Genomic DNA, 27,534 nt, shown 5'->3' with positions numbered 1-27,534 from the left:
CAGTTTGTAACACAGACGGAACCTTTCAATGTTTTTTGATACGCCTCTGGTCAGCTAGATGGCACCTGTCCCGGCCAGATGACACACCGCTGATCGCTGTCAGAGTGAAACGCTGTTAGTAACTACATAAAATATGAAACTGGAAAGTCCCCAGGGCATTTGGAAGGGAGGTGGATGTTTCCAACAAACCCCAGACTTTCACCTGGGAGCCTGTTGTTCACTTTCTCCGTGATGTTTTTCTAACCTTGTGCTTTTTTGACGTGCCAGCTTAGGTTGCGTCCCAGAACGTCAGAGAGTAGATGCAGGCGGATATGTCACGCATTGTATGTAGTTGTGGAAGTCCACTGACAAAGTGGCGATATGTGACCACTTCAGATGAGAATGTGGGTTTTGTTTTTGTTTTTTGTTTTTTGATTTCAAAAGTGAAACAATTAACATTTCTTTAAATTTGTATTTTAATAAGATGTAATCAGATAATAATGAGAGAAAGCAAATATGTTGATCCTTCTCTCTCATAAAGTAGACCTTTTAAGAATGTAGTTAGTATTTTAAATTTGATCATTGAAATTTTCTGTCAACAATATATATATATATATATATATATATAATACCAGCTGATGAAAGCACCAAACCTAATGCAGGTTTTAGTTTCTGCAAGATTTCAAGCTCCTGTCTGCTCTTCATGAGAAAGATCAAATTATCACCTGGGCATGTAAATGATTGCTTGAAATCAAAGCTAGCAACTCATTAATATTTAATGTCAACACATCAAATTTCAGTAAATTCATTTTAAACCTGGCAGTCTTTAACAAGAAGGGTTTGTTTTACAGAATATAAGAAACAGCTAATTTTATTCCCTGCATTTCATACATGAGCGACCATCTGAGCAATGTGGGAGACATATGCATAGATGAGTTTGAATAAGTAGATTTGTAAGGAATCTTTGTTGCCACATTTCTGAAACTTGTAAACAACACCCACGGCATTTAGTATCAGTAATAACAGTAAAGCACTCTACACCCATGAGTTTTTAGTGGTGAGAAATGGCCTGATTTTCAGTGTCCCAGACCACAAACTGGCAGCACGGATTAAGAGTACAGACCACTGTATATCACTAAGTGATGCATTTTCATCCAAAGCCATCAGTGTGCCTCGTCTTTTCAATCTGAGTTACAGCAGCTGTCATCAAGCTGTCACTAAATACGGCCCGTAAAAAGGCCGGACATACTGATCACATTATCGTCTGGTCATAGAATCTTACTTTTGCTTTTTATTAAATCAGCCACAAACCTACACTGAGAGCTGCGTTTCTGTAAACCAAATATTTCTTCCTCACCAGGTTCTGGGCAAAAGCATCTGCTGTGTTTTCCAGAGTTTTGTTCTGAGTCAATCTGATATAATTGCCACAGACCAAGATGCCTAAACACTGTAGAAACATCTTGGTTGTTATTTTGTTTGTTTGGAAAAACAAGTGTTCTTCCACACAATTTCTGACTGGCCAGTGCATATTTTAAACTGCCTGCATTAGAAGAAATAAGTACTTAATTGGGATGCAGTGGTTAATCTTGCACAGGCTAGTTAATCACTCCTTTGGGATGTTAGTTTCCTAGCAGGAGGCCAGCACTCTGTCTGTGTATTCAGCAGTGTTTGAGAACCACACAGCTGGATTCCCATGGCAACTGGCCTAATTTGTCCAGTTCAGAGTCCCTGCTTGTAAATAGGCACGAAACAGCTGAAACACCCTGACACGTGTATTTGATCAAGAATCCCAGTGTGTATACCAAAGAGTTTTCATAAATCTATTGTTGTATATAACTATCTGCTCTGTTCTGGAAGAGATGTGTCCTTGAGATATTAAACAGATGTGTCCTTATGTGTGTCCTCCAATATTAAACATTTTACACCTGTCACTTGTTGTGATTTTAAAAAATAACCTTATTTCAAACTTGAGACTAGGTAGAACTCTATAAGTTCTACCCCTAAACTGAATCATAAATCTTATAATAATTTTAATGTCCAATTTACCAAGTTAAAACTAAATCAAAGCCCTAATATTGAATTCACTCAAGCTTTCTTTTTCCTTCCTAAGGTATGGAAAACTTCACCTTCCCATTTTTATTGCAATGTTTTGTCTACGATCTACGATTTATAATTTCTCATGAAGACTTAAACATGCTATCTGTATTTTTATCCCATCCACAGCCAATCACACGAGGGCTATTTTGCTCACGGAGACTGCTGATTTTTTTTGATAACACACCTAAAAGCAGTATTCAAGATAGGCTGCTCACTGGTTGACTCATTGTCACGATGATGAAAACACACATACAGGCCCATACAGACTACACCGACCAGTTCATCCAACACTTTATTAGGTTAGTCCTGCGAAGGAGCTGCCATCAGTCTTAATATTACACTAGAAAATAGGCTAGCTCAGTCCCACAGAGGCTGTTTTGGCTGTGCGGTGCGTGTGTGTGTGTGTAAGATAGAGAGACTGCTGTATTAGCAAGAGACAAAATCTGCTCCCTACTGGATGTGCGAAAGCTATTCCAGGGAACTTGTTTTGGCCATGGAAGAGCTGTTATGTGCTTGTTACATGTCAACCAAGGATTGAAGTATGAAGTACAAAGCGGCCTCACAGAAGCAACACTCAATTTCAGTTTCCTCCTCTCTCTTGAGTGTAGTTACAGACTTGCCCACACACACACACACACACACACACACACACACACACACACACACACACACACACACACACACAGATGCCCGCCCCGACTCATCTACTTCCTGGAGCGACGGCGTGCCCACTGAGTTGTGAAGGACTTCTGCATTCATGCAGTTTACGTCTCTCTTTTTCTCTCCTCTTTCTCTTTATGCATCAGTGATTTCATGTCATGGAATTCCTAATGTTGCATGTGTGTGTGTCCCTGTCTCACTGATAACATTTATTAATTTCTCTATTGTCACGCATACCTTACATTCAGGAGTTTCAGTGGATGCGTAGAGACGAAAAGTGCCTCCTTTTTTGGTTTTGACTTGGACTTTATTGGGTGTTTCACATTTGACAGGAAATAAAAAGGAGAGAGACAGTTTGACATGAGGCTAGGGCGCTCCGACAGTGTTATTACCATGGGGTGCCAAGTGTGATTTAGTTTTATTACATCTATGCTGGAAATTAAAATGTCTCTAAATTCTGACGTTTTGTTTTCAATCACCCAAACACAGATCGCCATTCACATTAATTCGTCTTAAATATGTCAATTTAAGTGACAGTAAATGCTTCATCTCTCTTGTTTCCCACTAAGAGAGTGTCCTGACAATAATTTGTGACATACAATTTATATTCAAGCTGTGTGACATTGTTTTGTCCTCTTGGTCCCTTTGTGCATCGACGTCTTTCGTCAGGTGTTTTGTAAGATCATTTCATTTCATTTTCATTTCATTTTCAAGATTATTTTAAGTCTTGCTCAAGATGCATTCTAAAGATTGAAAGAGGGAAAACTGTTGAAGTGCAAATGGTTACTGTCCAGTGTGTGAGAATAGAAATCAATACATTAATCTTGGCTCTTAAAGGAGTACTTCATCCCCAAAATGACACAGTGTTAGGTTGAATTTGTGAGGAAGACATTGTTGTCACCTGCCTTAACTGATCGAAGAATCCAAAAATGGATAAAATTCTAAATGGACTGAAGTTAATAGGCATTAACAGCAGCAAAACCATACAATCATACATTAACAAACTTTCACACAACTTTAGCAGTACAATCAAGTCTTATTTATATATTTCACCTCACTGAACATGGGAGCTGCTGGTCTCCCGTTGCCTCAATCAGTTAGTTATTTTTTGTTATTGTGTGACTTCTGTGTTTTAAAGCGTTTGTTTTGATTCAGTAAAAGTCACACAATAACATAAACAAACTACTGATGCAGGAAGCTCCTGTGTTAAGTGAGGTAAAATTAGTGTATTTGTCAACGGAATCTGGCTTTGGAGAGTGTAGATAAGTTTTACTTTCATTTAAGCTCCTTGTTGAAAATGGCTGTCTTTTTATGAAGTATTGAGCAAACAGATGGATAAATGAGACCTGGATTAATCTGCAAGGGTTGTGTGAGAGTTTGTAAACTCATGTTTTGATATAGTTTTGCTAGTTTTTTTTTCACCAAAGGCATGTGCTATGTGCTAATTGTGCAGTGGCTTTTAGTCCTGCTATATACCCTGTGTACTGTTTCTTTATAATCCCAAATGAGACTGACTTCAAACAAATGACAGTCTAACCCTTCTGCATTATTGATTTACAGTTTCACTGACAGTGGTGCCTGTAGCCTGACCCCAAACAGCATGAAATTCAAACAAGATGTATTGATCATCTGCAGCCTTCATCAGTGACTTTAGTCCAAAGCCAAAGCCAAAGTGATGTGATGATGTGGTGTTTGCTCAGAGTTGACAAGCAATATAATTACATGCAGAGCTTTTTCTGATCACTTTGGTGCACTTGGCCAGACTTTCACCGCCACTGCTAAAGGCTTTGATCTTATAAATAATAAAACAACCTGATGTTTTTATTTTATTTTATTAAACTTAACTCAACTTGTAGGACACTCGGATAGCTGCCTTGGGCTCTGAGCACGAACTGCAGTCATTTAAGAGGTTTCAGATTTCTCTCTGACATACATTATACCCACAGCAAAAAGGAATACAGTACAAAGCAATTACTGAAGGTTTTACATTCTCATTAGATTATGAATCATCTGTGGTCACTGCAGGCCTGTTTTGATATCCTTGACTTGAAAACATTTTCTAGCCCTGTTTTTGGAATACCTGTGTGATTACTAAACATGCTTTGAAAAGCAATGTTAAACGGCAACACTCAGGGCCTCGCTAAGCAATAAAAGTGTTTTTTTCCCTCATGAAATTAAACCTGTTTATCAAGGATGTTAAGTAGCAGCATGTACGCAGTGTGGTCAGTCAGGGTCAAGGAACACATGTTTGTCTTTGATGGGTGCTCCATCTGAATTCTGCTTCAGGCATATAATTAATAAGCTTGTGAACTTCAAAGCAGCAAATTTGCCCTTGCCACACGTACGCCATTTCTTTTTATATCAAAGCTTAAAAGAAAAAAATCCTCTTGTTTATTCACACAAAGTGATGGCAGAAGGGTTACCGAGTGCAAGGCTCAGAGCATAAAAAAATGATGCAATGCAGTCCTCAACCCTGGACCAGCATCGCATTTGCATACAGCATTAACATCATCGGTCAAAATTAGTTTGGACAATCCAGTGCGAGCAGTCATCTTATGTAATATAGTCATACAGTGATGTTGTACATGGGCACAGTGCTTTGAACAGGTTGATGGCCAATAGACTTGCACTAGCATAGCACTTTTCTAGTAGGTTGACCACTCAAAGTGCTCCTACACTACTTACACTAACATTCATACACCTCTAACCAAGGCTACAATACAAGGTGCTGCCTTCTATTCAGTTTTTATACATTCATACACAATTATATACAAGTGGAACGGTAATCAGGAGCAATTTGGGGTTCAGCATCTTGCCCAGGGTTACTTCGACATGCGGACTGGAAGAGCCAGGTATCGAACCACCAGCCTTTTAAAGTAGAGGACGACCTTACCTCTTGAGCCACAGCTGATTTTGACCAACCTAGTTTATCGTTTTAGCAGGCTACCATTTGCTAATTAGCACAAGGGGGGAGCTCTAATAGTCCACTATTTGCCAATTCAATCTGAGGAGCCTGATTCAACTGCCTGTCACAGTCGAATTGTTGCAGAAAAATATGGTCACAAAACAAAAGATCAGTCAATTCAGGCTATATGTCTGATTTTACATCGAACTGTTGGTTTCTCCCAATAGATAATGATATAACCTATTTATTTACTAGGTATTAATCAGAGCACTAATAAGAAAGTGATGATGACAGTTCTTTGTCAAAATAAACAGGGGGTGGTGTGTAGAAACAGCTTTTTGTGGCTTGCATCTTTCTCTCTCTCTCTCTCTCTCTCTCTCTCTCTCTCTCTCTCTAGAAAGTTACAAGTTCTGCTTACAACAAGGGAAAGAAAGCAAAAACCAAACTTATTGATGTGCTCTGTCCGTCTGTCTATCGATCTCTTCCGCTCCCTTTCAGTACTATGGACAGCTCCACTGCGGCACCAATGAACACACAGAGTAACATGCAGCCTCAGCACACAGCAAACAGCACTGGATGGCATGCCTTATATTATGAATTAATGGAAACTGAGAATAAGGATCAATGAGTAAAGCAGACTTAACAAATAAGATCCCACTGTGTATATTCTGAGTTGGGACACCCCTAATTAGCACTAAACACAAAGAACAGCTGAGACTGGTTTTGTAGATGTTTGATCGTTACCAAGGTTTTTGGCCTAAATTTTTGACCTGATCAGTGGTCAAGATGAAAAGTTAGAGATCAGCACCTCACACCTGGTAGAGTGTGCGCCACATATAGGCTGAGGCCTTTGCTGCAGCCCTTTGCTGCATGTTATACCCCCTCATTCTCCCCACTTTCCTCAATATCTGCACTCAATGGCAAACAATTCAAAATTACTAATTTAAAACCTAAGAATATCAATAAAGGAGAAGTCACCCTTTGGGGACCAAATTTTATTTTACCCATGAACATGCAGCCAGGCATCCTAAATGTTAAAAATAATTATCAAGTGTGCAACATAAAAATAAACAGAAAGAAAAGTGGCATTTTTATATATCATTCATTTATTAAGTACTTTTATTTTGTTTGCTAATCAAATTGTCTATCATGAAGTTTAAAGGCTCATAGTGAAACTGGAGGTTGATTGTTGCAGATATGCTTCACAAATGAAAAACATAGAGAGGGTTGCAGATTTGTGTGATGTTGAATGGCTTCCTATACTGCACAGGTGGGCAGGTAGGTCGGCTGCGTATTGACACAAGCTCTTCTCTGAGATGTTGTGAATTGACACATTTGTAGAAACAGAAGCGTATTTGTTCCGTTAGATAACACTGCAGAAGCATTTCATAAAACACTGCCGGTGCAGACTGCCCTTTAGACCTGCTGTGTTTAAGCCTTTTCTAATAGTTTTTTTTTATTAATGCTTAATGGTGTGTAGCAGAGTTCTATAAATATTCTTAATAGTGTGGAAGAATAAATAGAGGAACCACACTGATGAGTGAATGTGGAGCTGTGGACACGAATCAATTGTAATTAAATGAATGGAGATATGTAATGGGGCATTGCAGTTTGTTATAAATATCAGAGTGACGTCAGGGTCAATGTTCACCTGCCAATGCATTAGTGTACTATAGCAACCCATTTTAAAGAGTCTTTATATAACAGAAAACCATGAAAATAATTACAGTGCCCACTTGTTGTTCAGGTGGGTTATTGAGGCTATGCGTACAGTAAATGTTTCTGATTAACATGTTTGTAGCAAATTAGTGCTGAACAATTTCATACGAAGGCGTCATCCACACACTGTGTGCAGGATGGCGCTGGGGGCACTGTGATGTTTCTTGTGAATAGGTGCATTGAGTTTGGCTGCTGTTTAGTACCGTGCTGGGTGCAGACCTTATTATCAGAGTATTGGGCTTCAGCATGACTCCATCAGGCAAATCAAGGCAACCTAGACCCAGGACCCTATTAGTATGCTAATAAAGTCACTTCTCTAATGACTGATTAGCAATTCAGCGGATTTTGTCCTCTCCGCTTGTACACACAAATAAGTGAAAGGCTTTCTTAGTACGCACATATACGCGCACACTCACAGCGTTAATAGCATGCACATTTGTTTTTTATGTTTCTCATTGCTGGCAATTTATTTGTAAGCCTCCCCTCCCCGCTTTCTTTGGTTGTCCATCTTGTCCATATTCACCTAGCACGCAGGAAAGAATGTTCAATTATATGTGAGGAACGCTTAAGCACAGTTAATATGAGTTTGATTATTGTATTTTGACTACCAGCCACAGTGGAACTTGTGTCATTGTGCAACAAAGGTTTTTCTGTTCAAGTTAACCTCCTAAAGAGGGCAGAAAGGTTGATTTGGTGGCCCTCAGGGCATGGCAGCGCTGTGTTATGGCTGATTTCTAGTTGTACCGTAGCTTACACCTATTCTGTTGTGAGCATGTATACTGCCCTGGTGTGTCTGTGTTGCTCTGCAATTACAACTCTATAACACTAGCTGGTGGAGTTTCTATGCCACTGTGTTGAGTTTCTGTGAAGTAGACTTAAGCTTGTTTGATCCAAAACACACCAAACACAAGGACAAAATGTGACTCCATTATAACTCGTAATGTTCGCAGAGAAAACACTTTTTCTGGACATGTCACCCCACGAATACAACATGCTAACATTATCAGCATAAGCCTATGACATTTTAAATCGCATGATTGAGCCTAGCGGATAGCACCGTTTTTCTTATATGAAGACACGAACAGCAATATTTAACAAAGGTAACAATACAAAAACACACAGGACTCAATATTCTATTTTTTATTTATTTATTTATTTATTTTCTTTTTCAGGGGGAAATTTATCATCTTCACAATTTGTTTCTAATCTGCGAAATAAAATGAAAGAAAAGCTTAGTTTTCATTGAGGGAAATGGTTTTTAGTTTTTATATATACTGAGCCAATTTGCTACTTGAACATTGACCCTCAAGAATATGTATCGATAGGAAAAGCAAGCAAGCACCTTAAAAAGAAATGGATGTAGCAGCATATGCACTTTAGGGACTTTTTTTTCTTATTATTCTCTATATGATACTGAAGGTTTGACTTTTAGTATGAATCTATATTTCTTCAACTGTTTTTGCTGTCTGCGAAATGTGTTTGGGGCTTTTTGACTTTTTTTTAAAGAGCTGTACTGAGTCACATTCCTATCAACTGTTTTGATATGGCAATAAAGTACTGAATCTTGAATCTTGAATTTTACAGCAATAAACAGGAGGACATGTTTGATTTGACTTTGTATGGAATGAGCGCCATACCTACAACATAGATTCTGTATAGACGCAGAGTAATCTTAGACATATAACACATACTGAGCAACATGTCTAACTCTTGCTTCTCTGTCTTCCTCAGTGCTCAGCGGCCTCTCAGAAGATGTCAAGGTAAGAACACTGTCTTTATTTGTCCACTTTTCTAATGACAGCATAGAAAAGTTAAATTATTTCTTATCTGTCTGAGCACTGACCACTCTGACCAGGTGTGTCTCTGTCTGAGTGTTCTGTCTTCGTACCCATTCCACTTATCTATCCATGCATGCAGCTTTATCGTCCTCCAGAGTCCGTACTCAGCACCTTTTTTTTCAGCAAGTACAGAGAGCGATAGGCTGAAATATCCTGACTGCTGGCCAAACTTTATGTCTATATGGAGGATCAACTTTATTCAGGAAATTAGGGAAGGGGATTTGAATGGGTGATGTGTTTTTGAGCCGTAAGGCAGTATAAGCTCCTCTTTATATGTAAAGTACCGTTTTTTTTGTGCAGCCTTAAAAAAAAGTACTAAAAATGTAAAGGACAAAAATATATGAGGGTTGTTTTCATGCAATAAAATAGCTAGTGATTTCCACCTTACCCTCCCTGGTTCGCTTTTTGTTGTTGGAGATGAGTGGCAGACCTTCATCATAAAAGTCAGTCGCCCACACTTACTTTTTGTATCTCGTGCCCTTCCTTGTCGTGAGCATTTTCCAATAAAATATCAGTGTAAGAATTTTTTAGCACAGGGGCAAATAAAAGCCAGGTGTGCCTGTTTTCCAGCTCCTGTCCTTGGTAAATAGATTTTGGGGTTTGTTGCTTTTTGGTGTTGTTCAGGGATACTTTGACAGTAATGGTCTCTGCTGAGACTGGGTTTGTACTACAATAACAGGTATCTGTCATAGTTTACCATCTGCTCACATTCTTGAAGTTTATGAGGGATCCAAGGCTTTATGTCTGCGTGATGAGGCCAGACAGAGCTTATCAGTTTGATACAGACAAGCTTCAACAAGGTTAACTTTTGACTCCTTTCACAGTGGTCCTTGGCCTTGAGCTTCATTTTGTTTGATTAACAAAAGCTTGGCAAAGAAAACAGTCAGTACCTTCTATGTTGTGTGTGCTTGTTCTTTTTTTTCCTTTTTTTTTATTTTTCTTTGTCCCTTCGAACTTTTCAAACATCTTGATGTGGAAAAGATCCAAGTAGGGTGAAACATTGTCACGATTATTATTTTTGAAGCATGGAGTCTGTGTGCAGGCATGACTTATTTCCTTCATATACGCTGTTTTCTGATAGCCTTGAACGTATATGATGTGGGTATAATTATTCTCCCAGTTTGATTAATTGATCATAAGTTTGAGGGCTTCATCAGATGTCAAAACACTTCAAAACAGTTCATATGAGGGAGGATTTTATAACCCACAGCAGCAATTATTTTATCCTCCATCTCAGCAATCATAAACAATAGAAATATGCCATTTGCATTCAGAATGTGCCTACCTGGAATGTGTCCTTGCATGTATTTGATTGGACAGTTATAATGTCGGTTTAGACATGGCCTAACTACTGAACAAAGAGATTGAAGAAGATGAGCGCCATAAACCATGTTCTACTCTATTACATCATCCAACAGCTGTAGCTCCTAGTAAAGTTGCAGAATTCCCCTTTCAGATGGCAGATGTGCGTGTGTTGCAGGTCTGATGGACATGCATCTGATCCATACATTAGATGCATTCACAACACAGCTGTCCTGCGTCTTACTGTTAGCAAAGACTCCGCTCTGCATTGCAGTTCAAACATTTTACTGATAGATCTGAGAATGACAATGAGCTACTGAAATAATTACCAGTTTCGGTGTAATCTCACTGTCCGTCTTTCTGCGCTCTTCCTCTGATTGCCAATGCGTGCACACTTTCTATTTGTTTCTCGCTCTCTCTCGGACTCTTCCTTTTTTTCTCTCTGTCTTCGTGGGGAGTGGGTTAAAAGACATTCAAACGTATGTCTTTGAGTTAATTTTCAGTCCTGGTAGTAACACCAGTTCACCAATGCCAGGCAGCCTCTGACCTGCGTCCAACCTGGTGAGGAGGAGAGTCATACATACAGATCAACCACTGTTGTACAACTTGTGTCATTTTGTCTGTGTAAAGGGGATCTAAGGTTTTGCTTATAAAACCATGAGCTCTTTGGAGTTAAAGGGACTTTTAACAGATTTTTAACAAGCTAAGCTCATCTCTTAGCTCGAAAATACATTTTTCACTGTCTCTATGGCTGTTGCTCGAACTACAGATTGTACTTCACATTCACGTATGCCCGCCACCACGTTCACACAGAATAAGTAGATGGAGAAATAGAGAGCCACCCCTCTCTCACTCTTTCTCTCAAAGTCAGACTAAAACTAGGCAGTGCTGATCAAATATAAACCAAGATTATGTTATTGTGTTACCTATTTTTGGCCTAAAATGTTTTCAGAAACATATTCAACATATTTTTGTGCATTGTTTGGCTGTAATATGAGAGTTTGTGAAAAGGATTAGGGTGCCATACTGTTTCCTAAGTTGTAAAAATGGTTGCTGAAAATACTGAGATCAAACTCTAAAACCACTGACTATGTGCAGTAGTGTTTCTTCCACTGCGGGTTTTGCTCAACTCATAGACTTTACATCATGATGATGTCACAGATTTTTCAATCACTTTCTTCAGCTTGAGGAAAATTTCACAAATACAAAACCTCCACTGAAAAGCACTCAAAAATTCATAGTAGAAGAAATAATAAATTACCTTGTTTTCAGTTTGAGGTGTCCTGCCAGCAGTTTTACAGACATCTCTTCTATAATGGAGGTCAATGGGCAAAATGCCTTTTGGACCACAGGGGATTTTTAGCTACAATACCACCAGTGGTCACTGGGAAATTTTGACTGCAAGGCTGAGCTGCTTTCTTAGGGCCCTGGTCAAAAGGGACATGCTTTTAGTCGTCACCCACCAGCAGTAGCGTTTGTTGGTCTGGTCGTTGCAGTGCATTATGGTAGTTGTAGGTTATTTACCTCTTGAGCAAAATCGATTGCTACAACCCATTTTCTCTTTTTTTTTCTGGTCATATAGCACCAATTTCATAAGTACGTGCGTCTCTCTACTGCATAGACAGCCTAATTTTATTAGAAGATCATATTTTCAGTAGTGAAATGCTTCTTTCAATGTAGCCATTAATTTACAGAGCAGTTAGCTGTAAGCTTTTTTTATTTCCCTCAAAGAGCTAATGTCTGATGATCATGTGTAGGTGGACAGAAAAATGTGACACAAATACGGCAGCCAATAGCATCTCTGCTTATATAACCTTTCACCAGTGGAAAGCCCTTTGCAAAACACATTAGCTTTGACATCAACAAGAGGGTGCAGGTATTAGGGTTGTTTTGGTTTGCTGTCTGTCTACTCTTCCACCCGCTTGTTGTCTGACTGAAAGGTATGATGAATGCAGTAGACGAGTGGAGCTTGCGGCTGTTTCTCCTCCTCTCCTCTCCCATCCATCACCCCCTCTATCTTTTCATTTCACTCTCCTGCTCCTCTTCCTCTTAGTCACACCTCTCCTCCTCGTCATCTTTTTTTGAGCCCACTAATCTGCTTCTCTGTGGCTTTCTCATCTTTCTCTCCCTCACTTTTTTTGACCTCATTTCTATTCCTTCCTCACCCGACTGCCGAGTGTCACAGCATAAAGGGCCAAGTCTCTCTCTTGCAGCGTGCATGTGTACGTGTGTAACAAGCTCGTGATTAGCTGATGTAGAGCGAAGGATGGCTCTGCGGATCTCTTCGTTAGTTGTCATCCTTTCGTAATGAAGAGATAAGACATCCCCTCTGCATCCGCCCACACAGGCGCACAAAAACACAGCCGTCACACTCATTTACGCTCAGTCAGATTCAAGCCAGCTAGGTCAGACATGTCACCTAGTGAAAATAAACCAAAAAAAAGCTGCTCAAGGTCGCTGTGGTAACAAAATGCCTGTCTGTCTTTCTGCCCACTCTCTCTCTTGTCTTCTGTACTCCTCCGTCACCCCTCCCCTGCCTGTTTCTCCCTGTCCTCTTTTGCCCTCGCTGACAGACAGCTGATACAAAAATATTCTTACAAACATCAAAATTTGTCCGTTTTTTTATGTCATATTTGCATGTGTGTTTTTTGCAGCCTTTCGGTGTTAACCAGCCAGGTCCTTATGTCATGTACACCACAACGGACGCCAACGGCTACCTGAAAAACGCCTCAGGTAGGGACTTTGTTTAATGTGTTTCCATTGTAGCTTTCACTCTGTATGCCAAACTGCCCACTTCAGTGACAGAGAATAGCCAGAGAGGCATTTATTTCACCGCCTGAGCTTTTATATAGCCACGTCAGATTTATTAATAACTTCACCTCCTAACAATGACAGCTGTCCTTAGTCTGGCTGAACACCACAGTGTTTGTTTTGGAGGATTTTAAGAAAACAGAGAATGAGAAGAAGAGGGACGTATTGATTTTTTTGCTTGTTTTCTTTTTTCTTTTTCTTTTTTAATAAATGAGAATATAGCCTGTATGCCTCAAAGACAAACACTGAAGCAAAGGGCAGCAAAAGCAAAGGCTCAAAAATGGCTGTTATTAAAAGAAAAATGAATCTGTTTGATAAGGCTGGAATGCTTGCCTTGTGTTGCTTGTGAAGTTTGTGCCCACTGGAGTTCACACTTATTCCATGTGCACGTTAAATTATTCACCTATATAAATGCCGTTATATATATGTAAAGATAATGAAAATTGATAATCAACCGTTACTGGTCCAGATTTATTTTCAAAGGATGGTTTTCTGCGCTGTCAGTCAAATATTCAGCCTGGAGTGACTGCAGAGGCACTGTCTATGGGATACAGCTTTCTCGTAGTTTCTGCAAGACTATTACAGGAAAAAAAAACTGTCAAAGCCTGCAAAACACTGGAGGCTTTTTTTCCTCCAAAGTTTCTTCCATAGCAACAAGAAGCAATATTCAACAAGCTGTAGCTTCCTAGTTTTTGCTTCTCATTAAAGTCCAAGGTACATATATTTCTAGAAAGGGCCAGTGTCTTCATTATAATTTGAAAAATCAGACAAGACTTGTGGATGTGTAAAGTTTTGTTTTGCAGCCTTGAGTCACTTACATTTTTTCTTCTTTTAAAGGAGAAGCGTGTAAGATTTAGGCGGCGAGGACTGCAGATTGCAGCCAGATAAAACTTGTCCTGGTTAGGATTCCTTCATTTTTCATTGTTCAGAAGATTTTTACCTGGGAGATGAATTATGTGCAGAGGTTTCATCATCTCCAAAACAATTAGACCTGGTGATTTAAAGCGGTAAAAACACTGAACAAAGCAGTTTCACATTACAAATGAGTGTTTCTCGAAAGGCTGTTTGGTATGTTGGAGATGAGCGGCTTGCCCAGCATGTGCTAATGTGTGCTCACCTTTTTTCTCTGATAACGTTCGATCCAGACATTTAAGAGGTTTTCACCGGGAGCCAAATTGTCTGCAGAGGTCTCTCTCTCTCCAAAACAATTGAACCGAGTGATTAAAAACCCCAAATAAACACTGAATGATGCCGTTTTACATCAAAATCTGTGTTTTTCTGACACTGCTCAATGCAGTTGGAGAGTTTGGTTTGTCCTCTTTGGGCCACTATACTGACATGGCAGTGCAACATGTCAATCTCCATTAGCAAGGGCCCATTCTAATTGTAGCTATAAACAGCTCATTCTGTGGTCACAAAAAAACAACAGTTTTTATTTTTAGTTGATTATACACTAAAAACAATTCTTATATTCAATTTCTGCCAAAATATCCCCCAAAATCCAACACACTGGACCTTTACCAAAGTTCAATAGGGAAGATGATGATCGTGCATGGGACAAGATAGGACAGGGTGATTTAGAGTGTTTTCAATCTCAAACAGCTCCACCTCATGTATTCTCAAAGGGCTATTCCCTTCTGTTGTTGTTAAGCAGTCCTGTTAACATCTGGCTGTGTTCTGTACTAGAATACACAAGGTACCACACTGTTGGTAGGAGATTTTGGTCACAAATCACCCTCTCACATACATTATGACAAGTATTTTGTTAATGAAATTCGAAAGCCTAGTGACTCCAGGTTCACTGATTGTTATGTTGTAACCTGTAGGATCTCTGGAATTCCATAGGACAAGACATTTCTGTACAGAAATAGATGCATAGAGAGATAAGCCAAGACACTGTGGACAGCAATGCTGTGTCATATTAGCCACAGTTAACCTAGTTGATGTTACACTGTGGGAAGGACAAAGAGCTGGATGAGGACAAGATGCACTGACAGCCTGGGGTCAGGGATATATATAGTGTGTGTGTGTGTGTGTGTGTGTGTGTGTGTGCGCGTGTGTGTGTGTGTGCGTGTGCGTGTGTGTGTTTGGGCGTGCATGCGTGCAGCATAATCCCACTTTGTCTGATTTCATTGTTTCATTTATCTGTTGGCACACTTGGAGTATATACATATTTAAAGAAAGAATAGACAGATCACTGTCTAACATCATTATTATTTCACCACCATTAGACAGGTAGAAGTTTTTGGAGACAAACACTGCTGAAACTAATCTTCCAATGGCTGCGAGCCTTTTTCAATTACATGCTCTGCATTCAAGCCCAAAACAAGTGGACATAATATTACAGGGGACCTACATATATTGCTCATTTTCACAGTCATACTCGTATTTTGGGTTTTTTACTTGAACATGTTTTCACACTTTAATGTTAAAATATAAAAATAAATATTAAAAAAAATATAAAAATAAAAAATATAAAAAAATTTCTCATGCAGTCTGTGCTGCAACACCTGTATCCACCCACTTCCTGCAATGTTGTTCAGGCACCTGTCTCTTTAAGACCCAACTCCCAAAAAAGCCCAGTCTACTCTGAATGGTTAGTACTTTCGGGTCTTTCGTATCTGTGCTTTTGTTATCTAGGCATTTTAGTCAGGGGAATGACTTTAACAAAGTACAGCGGTAGTTACGACAGTGAAAAACCACCCACGAAAGCTTCCCAACCAAAATCTTCCCAATTGGAAATGTTGCAACAGGAATATGATCCATAATTGAGGGGAATTGAACTTTTGCAACCAAGATAGCATGTTTTCCTAACATTAGCTTGTAGCTGCATGTAGCAGTGTACTTGCAGCTGAGGAATGACTGTAACAAACTATAGCTGCACACAAAGAGACATTTTCCAATAGGAATAGGGAAATTATCAACATCCACAACCAAGTTTACATGTTTCCCCAGCATTGGTTTGTAGCTTCATGCAGTTTATGTAATGTAAACACTTACAGTAGTGTGCCTGAAGCTGATGACCATATAAAGACATACATCACAAGCTGACATCAGCTAAAAGGGTATTCATAATAGTTTTTGTTTCTGTTATTTTTTGCTCAGAGGGATAACTTTGACATCATTTCTTCATAATTTTAAACTTTGATTAAATTCGATAAAAACATCTGACACTGTAGCATTCCACGTTTGATAGAAATTGAGGATAAACGTCCCCTTTAACCCTTTGAAACCTGAGCAAATCTGCTTTATTTCTTGGTAAGAAGGCAATAAAAAACTTAAAAAGAAATGGACAAAGAAATTGCAAGAGATTTGTAAAAGGTTACAAGGAAATTGCTTGATAATGTGTGACAAAACAGAAAAGAAAAACACAAACAAGAAAATTACCCGTTAAAGTGCTATTTAAACTGTTTTTTCGGTAATATAAGTTTAAATACATAATTATAGTTTTCTGCACATTTTTGGACAGTGTTTTTTAATAATATCTAATAACCCCCCTCCCCAAACTAATTTTAAGGACATTTTCTTGTCACCTTTTACTAGGTTTTTTTTTCAATTTGCAAGACATTTGTTGCCATTTGGTCATTATGTTTTTTTTTCCCTGTTTTTAAAAGAAATCAAACCAATTTTCTCAGTTTTCAGAGGTTTACATGCTTGAAAAAGGCATTAGAACACAGCACAAGAAAACTAATGTTGTTCCAGGTGTTTAAGGGTTAAGACTGGCCGTCCTCTTTTTAGTTGTTTTGTCTGTATTTAAAAAGCGTGTTGAAATCCACAGTTTTTCTCCCTTTTTGCACACACTCAACTGGTTTAACATGTGCAGTCAAATGAGCATAAAGAGCAACAGTGGAGAGGGAGGGAGAGCGGGGGAGGAGGGGGGAGGGGTATCACCACCTGCACCCACGCCCACTGCAGACAAGATAGAGAGTAATACAGAATCCCACTAAATGTGGAGGCGGCGACATTTTTAAAATCATACTAAAGTGAGATGCTGAAAAAGATTCATGAGGGTACATTCCCTTTTCGATCTGAACTTTCAGGTAATTTATAAAAACTACCTGAAACATTTGTGGTTAAAAAAAAAGGCAGTTATTGATGGAGGGAATTAGTTTACACATACCAAAGGATTTGCAGTCCTACATGGCCAGAAGAATGTGGCCACTTTAACATTACATTATCTAATTGCAAAACTTTGGGTGTTGCGATTTGATCTGATTTGATTTGACTTTATTGTGCTTCCTCTTTTCCGGGATGCTTTAAACAAGACATTTTTAAGAGCAGAAGTTGGCCTGCAGTCTCACAATCAGTGTTTCAATTCATCCCCAAGGTTTCTGATGTGGCGGAGGTTAGGGCTCTGTGCAGGCCAGTCAAGTTGTTAGAAGCACACAGTTTAACTGAAACAGTGATTCTCAACTTGTGGGTTGCAACTCAAAAGTAGGTCGCAGACCCATTTTCAGTGGTGTCACGGGCCTTCTCCTGGGCAAATAAAAAAAATGTTTAGAAAAAAAATCCTGTGCTTTTATTTTGAAGGGGATTTTTTATGCAGTGGAGTGACCTCTATTCACACTCCTTCCACAGTAGGCAGCGATAATGCCCTATTATGCTAACTGACACCCGCCATTTCAGCTGAGTCCGGTAAAAATGGCTGTTACTGAAATGTTGTGATTGTTATGTCAGCCTTATGATTAATGCTTGAATACATCACTGAATAGTGTTAATAACATAATTAGTATTTTTGTGTCAGTATACTGTGATATTCTGTACTATCTCGGGTTCAAACTGCACCATCTTTTCATTAAATACATTTGAGAAGTTGAACATTTTCCTCGATTTGGGTCGTGGCTTGTCATTAAGGGGTGATGGTGGGTCCCCAAGTCAGACCAGTTAAGAACCACTGGTCTAAAATATCCCTTAATAAAGTTTCAGATGCATTTAATTTCCCTTTCCATTTCCTGTTATTTCTTTATTCTATTATTATAACTATGTATCAAATGACAGTGTGAAAACAATATGACAGTGTGAACAAGGTCGCTCGTCCCGATTAACCTACAGTTATCACCTGAGTCAAACACACTGTGGACATGGATGTGTAACTCTGGAGACTAAATTACTGGCAACTGGCAAAATCAATTTTCTGTCAAAAATAGGAGAATCTCTCCCAGGCATTCTGGGAGGTGAGATGGAACAGGATGGGGCAATACCCGTTGGTTTGCTGACTCTCCCCATGCAGGAAACTTAAGTCATTTATGTTTTTCACAACTCAAAGACTCTACACAAACACACAAAAAGAAACATTTCAATAAAGGTGTTCTTTTTTTCATCTAGTTCATGTGAGGCGCAGACTTGTCTTGACATTTTGTCCACTCAGCCGGTACTTCTCTTTCTGGAGAAAGTCTCACAGTGTCTCTCCAGACTGTGTCTTTATGTTCCTGGTTCGGTATGCTCAGTAAGCAGAATCCCATTTATTTAACATCAAAATATCCTGGCTTAATACAGTGTGCCCATCATAACTACAGCTTATTTTTCCAGTGTGTGTTTGACTGGAGTGCACCGAGAGAGGAGGAGAGTGAGAGTAGCCAAAGGCTTTGCCGGCACAACTCCCCAGACCCCTCATTTAACAGCTGCAAAGTGCTGCCAGGGAGCAGGATGTGTGTGTGTGTGTGTGGGTGTGGGTGTGGGTGTGGGTGTGGGTGTGGGTGCGTGTGTGTGGGTGTGTGTGTCCGTGTGCGCGGTAATTTAAAGTGTATTTATTCTGTAGCTTGTAGCTCGGGGAACAGCCAGCGAGGCTGCCAGAGATGAGCAATGATGGGGTGCACACAAACACACACACTCTCACACACACCCACGATGTCTAGGCCTCTCCACTGGGGCCCAACGATCTTCACTTACCCTTCACCCTCCTGAAAGGGAGAGAGCACGGAGAGGAAAGGAGAGATTATAATATGCTGAGAGATAGAGAGAAGGGGCCGAGGAGGCAGAGTGTATGAATGAATGGAGTTACTGTCGAACAAAAGGAGAGACGGAGGGAGGGAACAAGAGGAAGTTCAGAAAAAATGAGGGAAATGGGTCAGAGGACATGAAGAGCTGGTAGGATGAGAGAGAGCAGAAATAGAGCAATCATATTCTGGTGAGATACCTAAGAGACACACTGCTAAAACACACACACACACACACACACACACACACACACACACACTGTATATCCTGCATACACACGCAGCCATATTAAGTGATAATGCCACCCTCTTATCTGACACGAAAAGGTCAACAGCAAAACCGACAAGGCTTTCCTCCAACTCTTTCCTACATGTGTGGTTTGTGCAGGACATTCATACAGTGCGTGCACCTGTACAGGTGTGTGTACATTATGTGTGTGTTCTTGCACATAAACTCCAGTCTGTGTGTACTCAGCGCCCATATGTGTCTATGTCAGCATGTGTGCACGCGTGCATGCCGTGACATCTGTCTCTTGACCTTGTGTGTGTGTGTGCGCGCGTGTGTGTGTGCCAGACAGTGGTGTGCCATGCCCCTTACTAAGCAGGTTGGATGGATGAGCACGGGCTGTGATTTTGACAACACCACACCTCATTATCACGTAGCTCCTGCTGAGACAGGGGAAGAGAGAGGGGCAGAGACAGGTGGGGTGGTGGAGATAAATAGTTGAAGTTCTTCATTAACAACCTCTTTTTTGGTCTCGCTCTCTTTTTCTCGCTCGCTGTGTGACACTCAGAGGCACAGCGCAGTAGAAACTGCACTGCGTTTCCCTCTGGGCTGCAGGTCACACAGGGTCATCCATTTATCTTTAGATAGACTGGGGGACATGTAACTTTCAGGGGGATGGTCAAAATTAGGGTTATACTCCACAAATCACCACCTCATATACAAGATTTGATTCGATCTATCCAGAAAAAATAGCCCACCCCCCACCCTCCATTTACAGCTTCATTTTTCAGTAGTTGCCATCTACTCAGCTAGTGAAGTTGACTTCCTTTTGTTCAGAGTTGATCCACTGCTTTGGATTTATCAGGTGTATTGATGGCAGAGTCTGTGTTATCACCTTTTATATGGTTGTCTTATGAGTCATAGGACAAAGAGACAAATTAGCTTCATTTTAAAGGTAACGGGAGAGAAAAAACAAACTCTCTGGTCTCTAAGACACTATCAGGAGCAATGACAAAGCAGAGTAATAACATTGTTCATGGTGTAATACCTTTTAAACCTTCCCCAGCCCAGTATTCCCACATTAATGGTATGAATCCAAAAACAAGGGGCACTATCTTGCTTTTATTTTTTATACTATATACTTAAAGAAATGTGTCTGTTTTCAGTTTAGAGAAGCATTAAGGGCATCAAAAGATGTAGATGTCTGAATATTGATAATTATGTAATGTACCAGAAGTTTTTATAGATGGCTGCTAAACCTCCTCAAGTAAGACAAATAGAAACTGTGTAACTCTCAAAACACCTGCAAAGGGTGAAATGCACCCGATAAGCAGTGGCTGTCACTCTTTCTTTAGCTATAGTACATCATGTTTTAACAAACATTAAACTCATTGCAACAAAGGAAACAGGGAAATAACAGTTACAGTGATATTTTACAATTTACAGATTAATTACTTGAAAATATAAACTTTCTGTTCGAATGCTTTTTTTGTTGTTACTGCAAACCACACCTCAGTGAGTTTGTGACTTGCTATAAATTGGTTTGCTTATACGTTAGTTTATACAGAGGTTAGCCACATACAGTGGTTGCAATATGTACCATAAACATAAAAATGTCCACAGCTCTGACCATCTTGCAATGTGATTTGGATGGAAATGTCCATTCTAGCCTTGTTACATTGCCCTGTTCAGCAATAGTCGAGGCCAGAGGCATTATGATTCTGGGTTGTCCGTACTTGCATAGATCCCATTCTTGTAAACGTGATATCTCAACACCTTGAGAGAATTTTTCATATTTGGCACAAATGTCCAATCAGACTTAACGATGGACTGATAAGAATTGGTTGTTCAAAGGTCAAGGTCACCGTGACCTTGTGATTATCTCATTCTCGTGAAAGCAATATCTCAAGAAGGCCTTGAGGGAGTTTTCTCAAACTTTGGCACAAACTTTTACTTGGACTCAAGAATGAACTGATTAGAATTTGGTTGTTAAAGGTCAAGGTCACTATGACTTTGCAAAGCATGTTTTTGGCCATAATTTAAGAATTAATACACTAACTGTGAAAAGATTTCACACAAATATCTAGAAGATGAAATGATAAAGTGATGACGTTTTATATCTAATAGGTCAAAGGTCAGCTTCATTGTGACATCGTAATATTATGCTAAAACACTTTTCTGTACATTGTTCACTGTTATATCTCAGGAACAGAAGACAAGATATCTGGTCAGATACTAAATTGCTGACTCTAATTTTGGGTGTTCACCTTAACGCTGTGCTGACTGTATTCTTTTGTGCTGCTGGAGGAAAATGTTTGTCAAACATCCACATTGTCACAGACTTGAATATAAACTTCAAGTATAACTTGACATGCGCAGAGGCATACAACTGCATGGCGCTAATTCTAGTTTTATATCTATTGTCTCTGTGCACTTGTGCAATTTAGCACATATTTAAATTAGGTGATATTCATACATGTGGTACAAAATCGTCCCCTTTTGTGCAAATGAGCCTCACAATAAAAACAGTCCCATTCACAAATGTCAGTGCTAACAGCCACACAGTTACAGTAAAATCTTTTGCGTCTTCAGACAGTTGGTGGTAACTGAAGCACATTTACAGGGGTGTCAGGTTTCATTTTTTTTTACAGTCAGAAGGTGTGTTTGAAAACACCAACAGCACTAACAGAAGGTTTCTTTCTGTCACTTTTATATTCTTTGCCTGAAGTTTTAAGCATGCCTTTGCACCTCAAAGGTCAGGACCTGTAGCTCACTGTCTAAAAAGTTTTCTTCTTCTCTCTGCCATTTTTTTACTTACTGTTTCCTGTTGCAAAAGCAATATTTGTACTTTGGTACTTTGACTCATGGATATAAAAGAAAAGTCTAAAAAAGGGCAAATTTCCCTCAGACGCAAAACTTAATAGGCATGTTTGCGCTGTTATATCATTAGCACAGTGTCTTTTGTGAATCAAACTTTGAGACGGGGCAGGTAGCAGTTTTAAGTCATGCACAATTCATGGTAATATGTGGCTGCTGTCCATTCTTTGGGAATTCACCCCGGAATTTTTGCCACGACTAGCTTAGGTTTTGTACATTGTGCTTTGAGAAACTTTTTTTTTTTTTTTTGCATTTCCAATTTGTAAACATATTTTATTGTACCTGTGTGTGTCTTGGCTGGTTCATTTCATGTTTCAACTCAAACAGCCATTTATGCTACCTGAAGAAAAAGAAATGTATCTGAAATGCTCTAAATTACTTGCTAATGGCCTTATTATCACAACAGTAATCAGCACTCTGCACAGCTTTTTCGAGAAATTGTGGAGTCTGCTTATTTAACAGCTTTTGAAAATATTGAAAGGGACTCATAAAGGTGTCAGTTGTGCGGTGAGATAAAACCGTGCTTACGCTCTGTCAGTTTCCTTAAAGCTCATAAGTCATTTTCTCTTGTGAAATGAAGTGTGGTTTGTCAAAAGACACCATTTGAGTTTCTTTTAATTTGATGCAGCGTCACTCCCATAAATAAGCTTGGATGGAAACCCAGTTATTGTCCTCACCAGCAGGCTGTTCGTGCCACCAAGCTGCAAATGGAAATAATGTTGTAACACCAGCAGGCATAAGGAAAGAATAGTAACAACTCCGGGGTAGTTAACTGTGTCCAGACGTTACAAGTGTGCCAAAGATTATTATGCACGGAGCAGGAATAGAGCAGAGGGAGGACATTTGAGAGAGAAGTGACAGGAAGAGGGAGGACAGAAACGGAAAAGAGGAGTGCTCATAAGGAGGAGAATCATAACAGGCCCAGATCAATGTGGAGCTCTCTGCAGACTGTCCAATTAGGCTAATGAGTTCAGGGGATTAGCCACGGCTTGCTCACACACACACACACACACACACACACACACACACACACACACACAGCTCACATACTCATTGTACATGCACAAAAAAAACACATGGTTACCAGCAGCAACTCATCCACAAACATATTTATCATATCTTAACCTTTTAGACATTTAGAATATCCAAAACAAATTGGATGCAAATTCAAACTGTGTGCTGAGTTGTGTTGACCCACACATTCACTCGCAGCAGCTCATGTTGTGTTTTGCTACATCATGCTGGTGCCTCAAGTGGTGTCGTAAAACAAAGCCAGCCGATCGCGTTTGACAAGGATAGTGATCCTCGGCCACCCCTGTTCTCAGAGACCTTGTGCATTCAGCAGCGAGCTTTACCCTATTCTCAAACCATTTTACTGCACAGTATTTGATATAGGCTTGAAACACACACACACACACACAGGGAGAATTCACAATATGTGAGATAGGATAAGATGGAAGAGTAGGTGGATGAGAGAAATGAAAAGGGGAGAAAATGAGAGGGTGCAGAGGAGCGAGCTGAGAGCATACAGTCGAGCTGCAGAGAGAAAAGGAGAGGAGTGAAAATGAGGGTGGAACAAAAGAGAAAGATAGGAGATGGGAGGGGAAGAGCACGCAGAGATCAGCACAGAGGAGAGGGAAATATTGGTGTGGAACGGGAAAAAAAACGAGTGGAGAGGTAACCCTCCACAGAGACATGGTGAATTACTATTGATCGAGCTTAGCATGCTTTTTCTCTTCCCTGTTTTTCACTCCTTTGCCTCCCTCCTACGTTCTTTCTTCCCTCATCTATTTTTCTCCTCCGCATTCCTCCTCCAGCCCTCCTGCTTTCATATCTCTCTCTTTTCTCTTTCTCCTCTCACCCTGTAACCCCTCTCCTCTGCAGCCAGTTTTTAGATCCAATAAATTGTCAGGAGACTGTTTAAATTTTAATTTGTCGCCGTTGTTGTCAACCTGGTTGTTGATCTGTTGGTCTCCAGATATCTTTGGGCTTCAATAATTGAAATGCTTGTATGATATGTACCTAATCACAGAGAGTCATACTAAGCTAATGAAGTTACAATATATCTCTAGCAGTAAGTGTGTCCGAGGATTCATCCTCCTCAGTTTTTTGTTGGGTTAAAGAGTTTCGAAAGAGGCTGCCAACAACAGTTTGATGAAGTTTTCAGCTCTACCACCTCCCCTCCCACCCAGCTTATGGGCATCCTTGCACTCTTAGTATTATGTCATTACCGGCAGTGTTTCAAACTGACGGCTTCCTAACCCATTTCATGCGCAAACAACATGTTCCGTCTCGCCATGTTGACAAGTGACGCCACCCATGCTTGTATCTGCCGGATGCGCCAGGTGCCATCAAGTTGTCCGCTGGCGTTTAATTTCACTGTGAGCAGCCACATTTTCAGCTGTATTCGTCCAGTGGCGTTCCATGCACACACCATAGGTGCCTTTGGGCGTCGCCTACATACACCAAAAGCCTTGTCAAAGCAGCGCTGTTTTAGGAGTCTGAAATGAGAACGGGCTAAAATATATCTACACAATTACTGAATTAATCTTGTACGCACACTCATGTCATACTAGTTTGTGACCAAATACCTGCAAAACTGATTCCACTCCCATCACCTCCGCTGTACTTTGTGTTCAGTTCTAATGTCAGCATGCTAACACCCTGAACATAATACAGTGGAAACCTTTATAGTGATCACAGTTCAAGCTAATGATTATTATATCCAAATTTCTGTTCCTTTATTTCTCATCCAGATTACCATCTTGTTAACATTTGTATCTTTATTTATTGATTGTAAAGTAACAAAACTGACAGCTCATTACGTGATCAGACACTATCACTGGACCATCAGGCTCAACCACAGGTGCTTTCTTGTGTGCATTTGTTTTCTGTTTCCATCGCTGGCAGTCATGACTTATTCTCAGTATCAAGGCATCCTGAAGAACCCAAAGCTCTGCTGCTGCATTCCGTTGGCTTGTTTTTGGCACTTTGTTATAAACTCAGAGAAGACTACATTTTTCATTGAGAGGAAATGACTTCCTTTTCCCATCACAATTTTAATGTGCATGCAGCAGCAGCCTCAGGTAGCCAGCTTAAAAACAGATGGGTTACCACAAGGCAAAGAAGACTAGAACTGAAGTAAAATTTAAAAAAAGAAATAGATGATGAATTACTGTGTTTTTCTTTTTTTCCACGTCATCATTTATGAAAATACCGAAAGTGAACACGGTAAGCAGGCTACTTGGTTGCAATAAGCAAAAAATTTAAACAGCATTTGTATAGGAATGATTCTGTCCCAAACGTTTTGATCCTTTTCAGCAGTTGATCAGTGTAAACATGATAGCTATAAGCAGTTTCCACTGTACCTGCTATATATCAGCATGTCTGTGTGAGCGTATTGCCATTCTAGCATTAGCACTTAGCTCAAAGCTTTGCTAAGTCCAGCTTTACAGAGCTGCTTATATTGCAGTGGACTTTTAGTCCTGTTTGCTGACTGTTGATAAACCAGTGCAGATCTCTGTAACAGAAGGGCAGACACAGGCAACAGCAGCATTTTTCTGTTGTAATGGAGGCTTTTATGAGTCCCTTCAAAAATCTCTCAAGATGAGATCAACTTCATCAAGCCATCTTTTCACCAAATCATTGAAGTTTATAAAAATCTTGACCGAACCTGAGGTATAGATGCAAATATTTTTAAATACACCCAGTACCTGCTGAAAGAATATTCTTTTTGGCATACCGTCACGTTTCTATTCCTTCTGCCAGTCTTGCAGTAACCAGGTGTCATTTCAAATGACATTATATCACACTGAAACTCACAGCACTGAAAATTCACTCTGTTAGCACTGTTGATGCTATTCAATTGAGTCTCCAAAAGCTTTAAGTATTTATAAATGCTTCTATTCTTCTAAATGTACAAAGACAAGGTCATCTCTTACACAAGCAAGTACGCAGCTCATTATGCTCTTAAGGGCCTTTTCACACCTCAAAGTCCAAACCAAGGTTCACATTTTTGTTACATTGTATACATTTGATCCAGTGAATTTTGGTTTCACATTGAATTTATGTGAGCACACTAAAGAACTATATTTGACACACCAGTGTCCTTTTGTCATCAACTACATGTGCTGTGTTTCTCTATACTTGACATTGATTGGTTTGGAGACAGGCTGTCTCTACCCTCGCTCTCATCCTTGTAAAAAAATGAAAAATGTCTACGTTTTTGTGAGTTTCTCCAACTGACTCGTTATAATGTCATCTCCACCTCTCCCCGTGTGCTTCCATGGCTCATTTTGTCATGTTGTGTTATTCATGGACAAACTGAAACCTACACTGTACATTTAATACCATTTGACAGCTTGACTGCTAATTTCTCCTCTGCTCTGATTCTCCAACACCAGCCACCGTCACTCTCTAGGTCGCTGACTGCGCATTCCAGTACCCATACTACCATACTATATATGATGCCAGAAAAAGATTTAGTATGTCCCAATACATAGTATGTCAGATGCTGTATGCCAGGATGTTCTATTACATCCAGTCGGATTTTGCATGATTCAAGGCAACTTGCTTTTCTGGCTATTCTTACCCATAATAACTTATTTTTATCTTTGTCCTCATTCATTCACATACCATAATAGCTTATCCTCTTAGGGTGGTGAGGGGACTGGAGCCTATCCCAGCTGACATTGGACGAGAGGCGGGGTACATCCTGGACGGGTCACCAGACTATCACAGGGCTGAAACATAGATACAGACACCCATTTAAGCTCACATTCACACCAATTAAGCTGCAATTCTTTGAATATTGGGAGGAAGTCATAGAACCTGGAGAAAATCCACAGTGACATGGGGAGAGCATGCACAGAGGGCCGCCCCACCCAGGGTCCTCTTGCTGTGTGGTGACAGTGCTAACCACTACAACACTGTGCCATCCCATCTTTGTCCAATTTTCATTATCCTCTATTGCTTTCTAGTTTCAGAAGTTGCTTGTCTTTTATTTTTGAAAACAGATATAAAAATGAAAGTGATGGCATCACTGGATAGACACTTTGTAGAAAAAAACTGTGGTCAACCTGTTATTTCTAATTCGTTTTCAGTATGTCAAACTCGGGTATGATGGCTGTCATTAGGTCTGTTCTCTCTTTCTCTCTCTCTCGCTCTCTCTCTCTCTCTCTCTCT

General features: G+C 39.9%; 1 protein-coding gene across 1 annotated transcript in view; it reads left to right on the top strand.

Moving 5' to 3' along the window:
- itfg1 (integrin alpha FG-GAP repeat containing 1) overlaps positions 1 to 27,534 on the top strand; it is a 192,678-nt gene that overhangs the window by 140,229 nt on the left and 24,915 nt on the right. The window contains exons 13-14 of the mRNA XM_042484273.2: positions 9,092 to 9,120; positions 13,155 to 13,233. Of these exons, the coding sequence (XP_042340207.2) occupies positions 9,092 to 9,120; positions 13,155 to 13,233 (108 nt within the window). The remainder of the gene's footprint in view (positions 1 to 9,091; positions 9,121 to 13,154; positions 13,234 to 27,534) is intronic.

Source organism: Plectropomus leopardus, chromosome 1 (genome assembly GCF_026936395.1).
Source record: "Plectropomus leopardus strain MGB_pleo_1.0 chromosome 1, ASM2693639v1, whole genome shotgun sequence".
Lineage (NCBI taxonomy): Eukaryota > Metazoa > Chordata > Actinopteri > Perciformes > Serranidae > Plectropomus > Plectropomus leopardus.
Note: the sequence above shows the minus strand (reverse complement) of the source record. Positions and strands in the feature narration are given on the sequence as shown.